The sequence below is a fragment of the Petromyzon marinus genome, chromosome 33 (assembly GCF_048934315.1).
Source record: "Petromyzon marinus isolate PM22_M1 ecotype Great Lakes invasive population chromosome 33, UKy_Petmar_22M1.pri1.0, whole genome shotgun sequence".
Taxonomy (NCBI): Eukaryota; Metazoa; Chordata; class Hyperoartia; order Petromyzontiformes; family Petromyzontidae; genus Petromyzon; species Petromyzon marinus.
In genome coordinates, this window is record NC_133699.1 from 2,367,635 (window position 1) to 2,378,648 (window position 11,014).

Sequence of the window (11,014 nt, forward strand, 5' to 3'; positions counted from 1 at the left end):
TCAAAAAAAGGTTACTTTATTTGTTCTCTTGTGCAGTCAATTACAAACACAACAACCATAGATTAAAAGCCAGCCGATCACCAACCACAGCACGTTAGTCACCAAAACTCTACTGAACAATGCCTTCAGCCGTGCGGCAACATACAAACAAACCCCCCCCCACAAACACGCGATTCGTTATTAATCTAACGCGGTGGTTCACGTCGGCACAACGGGTGGGGTAGACTGCGGTTAAAATATGAATGCGATGTCAGTGAACCGGCACGCACTCTTATCTGAACTGGGCTACGATTCATATTTCACCACCCACGCAAGGCGCTGCTGAAGTGCGCACGCGCAAACTTGAGATCAAACCGTTGAAAAATAGCACGGTTTAGAAAATGACTCCCCAATTCCCGCTACAACCATTGGTGAATGCGTTAATTTTGGTGAGACGGAGTGCTATCAAGGAGACATTTGCCATCAGCCACTTTGTAATCAAGCGCGTCTAATTACCGCTACAATTCATGAGTTGCATAAATCCCGTAACGCCAATGTGGAGTAAGGCAGCGTTAACCGATGGTGCAATGAGCGAATTGCACAGCAGCAATAATGGGAATCGCATTGGGTTGGTAATACCATGCTCCTCTTTGCATCGTTAGCTCATTACACCACTGCACCGTGGGACAAATGTGACCAGATAACAAAAAAAAGTCTCGCGAACGGAGCCTTTAGCTGCTAACTGCATCTGTTCTCGGACATCAAAACGTTGTTTTCGTGCGATAAAAAAAGCATTGCGCTTTCAAGATGCTGACAATGTTCTGTTGCTATCCCAAGAGTGTTCGGGTTGTACCGCGTTTCGTTTGGCGTGACATTCATTTCAGTTCCCGATGAAAGCTCCCTCGACCCACTGGTGTCTATGCCCTTGCCAGTTCACATTTTATTATGATTACTTAGTGTTTGTTGCTCCACTTGCCGAACTATCCAGGCTTCACAGCAGGACTTCACATCGTTCATTTGTCCCAGCACATGGGCAGAGATAAACGTCGGACAGCCACTCTTGAACAACACCACGTGGTACCGACAATCGGAGAGCCCGTAAGAGAATAACCGAAAATACATACGCAAGAGCAGTGTACGGTATTCGCAAGGCGAGAATTAAACTCGCGACCTCTAAGCCGACGAGTCAAATTAGGCATGCCAACTGAGTGCAGGCAGAAATACCGAAAGCCATATGCAGCGTGACTGTAAACAAACTCGATTCAAAGTGTGCGGCCAGCTAAGACGACCACTTTTGCCACCTTTCGCGAATGGTTCACCGCAGATGCGTTTCATCATTCGCCGCAGACAAGGAGATTTGTAAACAATGACTTTCGAAGCAGCATTCCCTCGTTTTAGAGTCCGTATATTTGCACTAAAAACTGCGACTAATAGCTTCCGAGCCAGGTTCACAAAATACCTAGCAATAGCTTTGCACATCTCAGCTCAGGAAATTAGGTTTAACAAAAAGCCTTCCCAATTAATGCAAAGTTTATGAAGACTCGTCTTAGTGCATACAGCAATACAAAATTAATTCCATAGGGCACTTTGTGGGCAACAATGGAGTTAGTTCATACAGTTGGTTGCGTTGTAACTTAAATACACAATCGTTTTCCAATGCGGAGCATGCTATTTTGTGTAGACAAAGTGAACTTTATTATTTGTAAGTAAAACAATTTATTCAGATAAATACCCACCATGCACTGCTTTCAGCGGAGTCACTCCATGTGATGCTTCCTACATTTTACTTCATGCTGTCCAGGGGCGTTCAGTTGAGATGCAATGCACTGCACAGTAGAACGTAACAATTCACCAGAGCAGAGATCATGTGAACTGTCACAACTCCAGATTGTGATGCGAATCCAAAAAAATAATAATTAGGTCTCGTTTTTACACCTCGTTTCTATTGTTTGTTATTTTTTTCTGTCTCACGTAAAGTTTTTGTTCAAGTCGGTATACTCAATGTTACTCGGTCAAATTTGCACAAATCGCAAATCATCGTTTTTCATGTGAACACACAACTTAATGCTGTATCATGAGTGCAAGAAATACATTTTTATAAATGAACCAATTACATCGCTCACGACTGCACCGGATAACGGAATTGAATAAAACGTGTCGTGGATTCCAGTGATGGACTTAAATGGCCTTCAACACCATCTGGCACAAAAGCCTGCATGTGCTCAAGCATCTCGCATCAACGAACAAGGTGCAACTTTCACGGTTTTGAATTTGGTAATCAAAGAAACAAAACACATTCAAGATCCATCCAATGGCTTTAAACATTGATTGAAACAATTTAAAAAATCGTACATCCAACAGTTCATTGCCGAAATCAACAGGGTCAGTTAAGTTTGTAAAGTTAGCTGCTGCGTTGTTTTGCGAGTTAAAAAATTTTCCCCTTTCTCCTTTCGTGAAGATTTCATGAACAATTATATTCTTTTTTTATGTTAAATGCTTTGAAATGTCAACTCCAACTTTACACTATGCTTTGTTTAAACTCCGCATGCGAACACACGACACGCCAAAACCCTCCCGTGTCATGCGTCAGGTCCCCCGTGGGTGAACCGCTCTGAGTTGGGGCGGCATTTCAGCAACGGTGCACGAGCCCCAAAGCGTTGGTGGTGCACGCAGCCCTCTCTCAACTAGGACGTGGTCCATCAGTGCGGCGGTGTTGGTGGCGATGGACAAAATGAAGACCACGGCCCAAACGTTGGGTAAAGCAGAGCTTGGCATTCACAAGCTGGCAGCTGGAAGCTCGGTGCCCGCTGTCGAGCGACTTTATCGGAATTCTTGATAAATTACGTGAACGCATTTTTTGCGTATTTGAGGCAGGGTTGGGTTCCGTTGCCAATAAATAAATCACTTCATAACCAATTAAAAAAATGTTTGCTTTCGCTTCCAACAATATGCGCACGAGAGGGTGTTAAACAAAACAGCTTTTAAAAAAACTAATGTGACCCAACGGAGACAGGAGTTGAGATTTCGCCACGCTCACCGCGGCTTGAACCGGCCGCGTGGAAAACCGCGACGAATCCGTTTCACTTTCTGCCGGCGGTTGGCGACGTGGAGTCGGAGTCGCCGAGCGCCTGGTACGACACGACCGGACCGTCGCGCTTGCGATCGAACAGACGCCGGAGCATCCCGTCGCCGCTCTCCGCCCGCGCCGCCTCAGCGGGCGACGCCGGCGACGCGGGAGCCTCGCCGCCCGTCTCCTTGACGGTGTCGCCGTGGTGGGTCCGCACGAGGCCGTGCGGCTGCTGCTGCTGCTGCTGCTGCTGCTCGGGAAGAGAGGGCGGCTCCCACTGTGGTTGGAAGACGGCCGTGAGACGGCGCATCTGCGGAAGCTCGCAGAACGTCTCCAGCACCAGCAGCATGGAGATGAGGCCCAGCAGCAGATAGACTGATGGGAGGGACGCGGCGGTGCATGGAGACAGGGATGGGGGGGGGGGCACGGAGTGAGTAGGGCAGCGAGAAGGAATGAGAAACCTAATCGCTTCCGAGGGGCAACGATTCGCGTTGTCTTGCCCGAACAAGTGTCGTTTATTCAAATGAAAAATTGGATGCGGTGGATCAATGTGCATCATTACCAACATGAGCCAAAATCAATCCACAGCTAAATGAAGGCTTGCTCAAGTGATGGCCATTTCAGCCAATCGCAGGACAGTGACATGCGAGCGATACAAACAATCACATACCTTTCCATGTCGCTGCGTAAATTGATCGGACGCAGTGAATTGCATCGCACCCAATCAACGCCCACCGCAAAGCAGACGGGCACCATATTCACGGCTAACACACCCCCGCAGCCTTAACCGGGGCGTGACCCCGCTGCGCTCGAGCGGCGAACCTCAGCCACCGCCACGGCCACAAAACGACGCGCCACCGTGCCGGCGCGAGCGGGCGCCACGCACCGGTGACGCAGACCTTGTAGAGCTCGCGGCTGGGCTGCCGGTCCGCCTCCCCCGGCACGTAGTCGCCGAGGCCGACGGTGCTCAGGGAGATGAAGCAGAAGTAGAAGGCGCCGAGGAATCCCCAGCCCTCCTCCAGCGACGCGAAGACGGCGGCGGGCACGACGAAGAAGAGCACGGCGACGCAGGCCAGGAGCAGAGCGGCGTGCGCCGCGGCCAGCAGCTCGGGCGACTGCGGCGGCGGCGACGAGGAGGAGGAGGAGGAGGCGGCGGCGAGCGACCGCAGCGGGCGGCGCGTCAGGTGCTCCATCAGGCGCTGGACGATGGAGGTGAGAAGCAGCAGGGTGAACGGGATTCCCAGCACGGCGTAGAGGATGCACAGGGCCTTGCCGGCGTCCGAAAGGGGCACCGTGTGCCCGTAGCCTGTGGCAAAAGGCGCGTCCGCGAGTCAAGGGCAGGACGAGCCGGCGGAGAGGAGCGGACGGTACATCAAGTGAGAAATACTAAACTAAAAAAGTAACTTTTTATTTTTTATTTTACCTGGTAAGGCCCACCCGAGCTCTATGGCTCTTTTTCAGAAACGACCTGGCCACCAATGATAGCTCGACGAAGTATTTATTGCGGCCAAATACTAAAAAAAAAAAATGTTTTCAAATGGTGAGGGGAAAACACCGGAGGACCTGGTGAAAAATCCACACGACCACGGTGAGAACGTGCACATGGGCAGGCCACGTGATGGAGAGCGGGCAGGCCACGTCATGGAGAGTGGGCAGGCCACGTCATGGAGAGTGGGCAGGCCACGTGATGGAGAGTGGGTAGGCCACGTCATGGAGAGTGGGCAGGCCACGTCATGGAGAGCGGGCAGAGTGGGCAGGCCACGTCATGGAGAGTGGGCAGGCCACGTCATGGAGAGCGGGCAGGCCACGTGATGGAGAGCAAACCGACGAAAGGTGAGAGGCGATGTTACCTGTGGAGCGGAGACCAAAACGGAGTAAGAGGGCACTAGAGAAAGCAGCAGCAGCAAGATGACGTCGCAGAGTTCGGAAGCCACGACTGGACAGGAGAGCAACCACAGCAGAGTTCTGTGGCCAGCAGTGGGAAGTTCACGGCTGAGAAGAACAGCAACTTGTTTACGCCCACGACCCAGTGGCGTCGTGCGGTTGGCATGGACCCCGGTGAAATTTAATTGGTGCCCCCTCCCCAACCCTCCGACACCCCCACCTCTCTCTATGCAAGCACCTTCGGCCCATGGGCCACCGTGCAGCAGCTGCACTGCCCGCACACTCGGAAGCGATGCCACCAACCGGCGCAGAATCCACCGCACTTGGGCGAAGGAGGTACAGTGAGGGAAAAAAGTATTTGATCCCCTGCTGATTTTGTACGTTTGCCCACTGACAAAGAAATGATCAGTCTATAATTTTAATGGTAGGTTTATTTGAACAGTGAGAGACAGAATAACAACAACAAAATCCAGAAAAACGCATGTCAAAAATGTTATAAATTGATTTGCATTTTAATAAGGGAAATAAGTATTTAACCCCCTCTCATGACTTAGTACTTGGTGGCAAAACCCTTGTTGGCAATCACAGAGGTCAGACGTTTCTTGTAGTTGGCCACCAAGTTTGCACACATCTCAGGAGGGATTTTGTCCCACTCCTCTTTGCAGATCTTCTCCAAGTCATTAAGGTTTCGAGGCTGACGTTTGGCAACTCGAACCTTCAGCTCCCACCACAGATTTTCTATGGGATTAAGGTCTAGAGACTGGCTAGGCCACTCCAGGACCTTAATGTGCTTCTTCTTGAGCCACTCCTTTGTTGCCTTGGCCGTGTGTTTTGGGCCATTGTCATGCTGGAATACCCATCCACGACCCATTTTTAATGCCCTGGCTGAGGGAAGGAGGTTCTCACCCAAGATTTGACGGTACATGGCCCTGTCCATCGTCCCTTTGTTGCGGTGAAGTTGTCCTGTCCCCTTAGCAGAAAAACACCCCCAAAGCATAATGTTTCCACCTCCATGTTTGACGGTGGGGATGGTGTTCTTGGGGTCATAGGCAGCATTCCTCCTCCTCCAAACACGGCGAGTTGAGTTGATGCCAAAGAGCTCCATTTTGGTCTCATCTGACCACAACACTTTCACCCAGTTGTCCTCTGAATCATTCAGATGTTCATTGGCAAACTTCAGACGGGCATGTATATGTGCTTTCTTGAGCACGGGGACCTTGCAGGAGCTGCAGGATTTCAATCCTTCACGGCATAGTGTGTTACCAATTGTTTTCTTGGTGACTATGGTCCCAGCTGCCTTGAGATCATTGACAAGATCCTCCCGTGTAGTTCTGGGCTGATTCCTCACCATTCTCATGATCATTCGAACTCCACGAGGTGAGATCATGCATGGAGCCCCAGGCCAAGGGAGGTTGACAGTTCTCTTGTGTTTCTTCCATTTGCGAATAATCGCACCAACTGTTGTCACCTTCTCACCAAGCAGCTTGGCAATGGTCTTGTAGCCCATTCCAGCCTTGTGTAGGTCTACAATCTTGTCCCTGACATCCTTGGAGAGCTCTTTGGTCTTGGCCATGGTGGAGAGTTTGGAATATGATTGATTGATTGCTTCTGTGGACAGGTGCCTTTTATACAGGTAACAAGCTGAGATTAGGAGCACTCCCTTTAAGAGTGTGCTCCTAATGTCAGCTCGTTACCTGTATAAAAGACACCTGGGAGCCAGAAATCTTTCTGATTGAGAGGGGGTCAAATACTTATTTCCCTCATTCAAATGCAAATAAATTTATAAAAATTTTGACATGCGTTTTTCTGGATTTTTTGTTGTTGTTATTCTGTCTCACTGTTCAAATAAACCTACCATTAAAATTAAAGACTGATCATTTCTTTGTCAGTGGGCAAACGTACAAAATCAACTACTTTTTTCCCTCACTGTACACAGCCAAGCCACTGAGAAACGAACAATTGTGTGTGTGATGACATCCAATTTGTAGGCCAACACGCGTGAAAGGAGTTTCTAAAAATAACAACAATCATTATTATCATCCCACATACCCTATTCCACCGAGAACAGATTTGGCTGACGTCTATAATTGAGGCATTAAAGTGAGTCACTACCAACTGTGCAAATGGCAGGGCATGCGCTGACATTTCAGCATGGAGCGTAATCATCCACTCAGCCAGGAATTGTTATGATGTTTCAACTTGGCGATGTTTTGCCAACTTCTTTTCATTTTGATTAACACAAATAATAGATCAGAAAAATCCGTTAATCTCTCCAGAATCTTTTTTTTTTAAACCGAGTCTTACCACCACTCTACCTCTCACGCCTCACCAACCAGCACAAACCAGCGTGGTGAAGTATGGTCAAAGAACCCACGTGACCAACACGGTGTGGGGGGGGGGGGCGATCCTCCCGCAGATAACTTGACAAAGAGTTGTAAGATCAGGGGCGGAGCCAGGGGGGGTGACAGGGGTTACATTCTGCGTAAAAGTGTACGACACTCGGTCTGGCGGACTCCGTGCAACTGCATTGTCAGAGTGTGTCGCCAACCGATGGCGTCTAGTTCAACAGCCTGACTCTCTAATCATTCTTGAAATAAAAAATTTGTTTAATGTCACCCCGGCCTGAAATCCTGGCTCCGCCCCTGCGTAAGATTATACAGTTTTGGTTCAGCAGCCTGGACCAGCATTATCTAGATTATTTTAATTAAGCAAGCAATCTGTCTATGGTCTGATTTCATCCAGTCAGGCCTGTTAAACAACCCGTTCAGGCAATTTTTTGCAGATTTTGCATGTTGAAGGATTTTGCATGGAAGGAAACCTGCCAGCATTGAGAAAACGCCACGCGTGTGATTAGTGAACACCTCCCAACCCCAGACGCTCTCAAGTCCTGTACTGACATGTTTGGACAATGAGCATTATTTGGCGTTTGGTATGCCAGAGGAAATCATCGTACTCAGAGGAAACCCACCAATGTATTCCTGGGGTATAACATCCGCACCTCCAATTAACACGGTTTGGCTACGTATGGTGCGAAAGAAGGTGACCGTACGTACATCTCTGCACGTAATAATTAAATCATCTATGGCTGTGGCTGCCATTTTGCCACCCAACAGATCTCATCTAATACAGAACTGGGATTTGGATTTAAGAAATTCTATACTACATTTGCAAATCGGTCAATGTTTTACTGTGTGCGAAGTGGCCAGGAAAAGACAGTACTGTACAACAATGGGGGAGTGCAGGGAATTGAACACACAACGTAAGATAACAAATTATACACGACAACAATGTCAAAATGTTCAAGTGATTCATCTAGTTAATCACACAAGTCCATGTAAGGGAGAATATACTAAGTGCCAGCTAGATGCCAAATTATGCCAAGTTCCTGACGCGTCATGGATGAAGGAGCATCCTCCAAATCCGGCATTAAGTCTTGAACAGAAGTTAGAACGAGAAACTTAGAGGTGCTCAAAGACAACAAATGGGAAGTTCCACAAACTCAGGGGTACATTGCACGCGTTTTAAAGATGTGGATTATCCGTATGATCGTTCAGTGGCCATATATGTGTGTGTGTACTATGTCAACCAATGAAAACTCACACTAAATTAAAAAACAAATCTGTCCACCTTTCCAGATAAATGAGGAATGTTAATAAAATACCACAGTGTCAGACATGGACACGTTGGGATGGCGATGGGTGCATTTATGTTTATGTAGAGATCAATTCATTGATTCAGTCCAGATTGTAGGCAACATTTTCTAAAACCGTTTATTATAATGACACCCCATTTGTGTTATTAGGACAATATGAATATTCTGACCATCGCCTAATTTGTGCAATTGTAATATCAACTTGCAGAGCAGCCAGAATTCACTCTCGATGAGACGACGACTCAGGAGGCACGAGAAGCCACAGACGAACTCGGAACGAAGCGTTGAGCCAGCACCAACAATTGCCCAAGCTTTGCAGTCCTGTGTATATATTAAAGTGCTATCGGCCCAATTATGAGCATACGGTATACATGCGAGAGGAAACCGAAGCACCTGGAGAAACCCACGCGTTCAAAGAGGCAACACACTCTAATCCCATCGAGACGGAGCAGGTGGAGTCGAGATTTTTTTGCCGTGCCAACTTCTCCTGGCAAGTCATGGCCATGGCACTTCCTCAGCCTTCGCGGGAAGAGTTGTTTCGCAAACATCGGTGCGGTGATCCACCAATCCTCGCTGCAGTCCTCCACAGTGCTGGATTACACAGGTCACGTGGGAAGCCACCAGCGCCAGGGCTCAACTCCCCGGCGTGGATGAATGAAAGCATCGACAAACAACAACAACAAGGAGAGCGAGACGACAACTCGACGACTGTTGCGAGCAGGATTAAGGAGGTCATTCTGAAATTCTGGTCTCTTTTTTGATGGTCGCCTAATTGTGCGGCGACTGTCCGGATGGGAGGAGTTCAATGATGAACAAAAGCACACACAGACACACACACACCGTCAACGACACCACACAACCGACAACAACAACAAACTCCTTACCGACTGTCGTGAGTACGGTACTGGCGAAGAACAGTGCAGACACGAAGTCCCAGTGGGGGCCGGCCGTGGCGTTGCGCAGCGCCGAAACGCCGTGCGTCCTGGCCTCGAGGGCGTCTCGCAGGAACCCCTCGAGCGCCTCGTCGCTCAGGCACGCGTGCTGCCGCACGAACGCGTCCCGAAGCCTCCTCACGTCCATCCGGAGGCGCTCCTCGTACGGCCGCTCCAGGGTGGAGAAGACGATGGCTCCCAGCACGAGGTACAAAGCATAGGTGGCTAGCAAAGCGAGGAAGCACGTCAACGACCTCGAAGCCATCGTGTGAGCCGAGACGGGGGTTTGTTGTTGTTGTTTTCCGATAGCAGCAAGTCCACCCAAGCCACCCTGCAGATATTTGCTGTCACTGTGGCACTAAAATTTTCGCAGCCCGCTCTCTCGCCCTCTCTCTCTCCACGTCTACTGCAGTGTCGTGCGGTGTAGGTGTTCTACCGTGTGCGAATATATAAAGGTTGGCAAGCCTGGTGTGTTGTTATATTAGTCCGTCAGGTTACAGAATCCCACGGAATTAAAATAACGATTTGTCGTTGTTGATAAACGCGCAAGTTTGGCGGCCGAGTCACGCACGGTCATTGTGTCATCACGAAGACGCGGCACCGCTACACTCGCACCCTGTGCGTCTCCGTGTGACCTATCGCCGCCTGCGACTGCACTCGTACAAGTCGCTAGAGGCGGGCGGGATTTAAATCCCCCTCGGCTTGCCAGTAGCGTGTAACGTTGCGCGCGTCAACTTGCCGAAATGTTCGCCGACGATCTGAACGCGAAGCGTGTCGAGCCCAACATCTTTCTGGGGCGGTTTTAATCGAGTGCCGGCGACCCCTCGTTGGTGAAAGTCATAGTTTGGAGCGACCTTGCCCTGGGCATCCAGAGAGAGAGAGAGCGAGAGAGAGCGAGAGAGAGCGAGCGAGCGAGAGCCAGAATGGCAGTTTTGAAATATCAAATGTGCACGTTGTTTATGTATTTATTAGAGCCGAACAATCGCACGGAATCGATCTCGCCGCTGTCTCCCCGTGTTGGCCACACGTCTCTTTGACACGCGATTGCGAAAAAAAAATTCCCACCTCGCAAATCAACAATGGGGGAAGGAAGCCCTTTGAAGGGAGGAGGAGTCAAGGAAATAACCACACCCGCCGCCTGGCCATGTCGCCACTGATTTACTGGTGATGCCGAACGGCACGTAAACAATTACGTCTCATCATCGGCAGGAGCGGTCGTGGGTTCGCCACTGCTGGATGAAGCCCTCACCCCGCCCTCCGCTTCCCCTCCACCACCAAGCTTTCGCCATCTCTCACGATTCTGCGATTTCATAATCCACCTAGCATCTTCTTAGCATCATTAGCACCATCTCACCATCCTGAGATTTAATAATCCACCTATTATCATTATCATCATGTCATGATTCTGGGATTTATTAATCCACCATAGCATCATCTCACCCGACCTCGCGAATGTAATGCGGTAATCCACCGTGCAACATCTGCACACGAGCTGATTCC

At 49.5% G+C, this 11,014-nt stretch overlaps 1 protein-coding gene across 1 annotated transcript; it reads right to left on the reverse strand.

The window, feature by feature from the left end:
- Positions 1-10,761, reverse strand: LOC116948302 (potassium channel subfamily K member 1). The gene is made up of 3 exons (XM_032964822.2): positions 9,467-10,761; positions 3,933-4,352; positions 1-3,421 (listed from the first exon to the last, which is right to left on the reverse strand). Exons 1-3 carry the CDS (start codon positions 9,777-9,779, stop codon positions 3,060-3,062), a joined length of 1,095 nt encoding a protein of 364 aa, XP_032820713.1. The 5' UTR covers positions 9,780-10,761; the 3' UTR covers positions 1-3,059.
- Positions 10,762-11,014: the final 253 nt, after the last annotated feature.

What these genes read in the sequence shown, in the direction of transcription:
- LOC116948302 (XM_032964822.2), bottom strand. Translation starts at nt 9,779, where the DNA reads ATGGCTTCGAGGTCGTTGACGTGCTTCCTCGCTTTGCTAGCCACCTAT. An exon ending in TACCGTACTCACGACAGTCG is followed by an intron (nt 4,353 to 9,466) that starts GTAAGGAGTTTG and finishes CTTTTGCCACAG; the next exon opens with GCTACGGGCACACGGTGCCC. An exon ending in CTACAAGGTCTGCGTCACCG is followed by an intron (nt 3,422 to 3,932) that starts GTGCGTGGCGCC and finishes CCCTCCCATCAG; the next exon opens with TCTATCTGCTGCTGGGCCTC.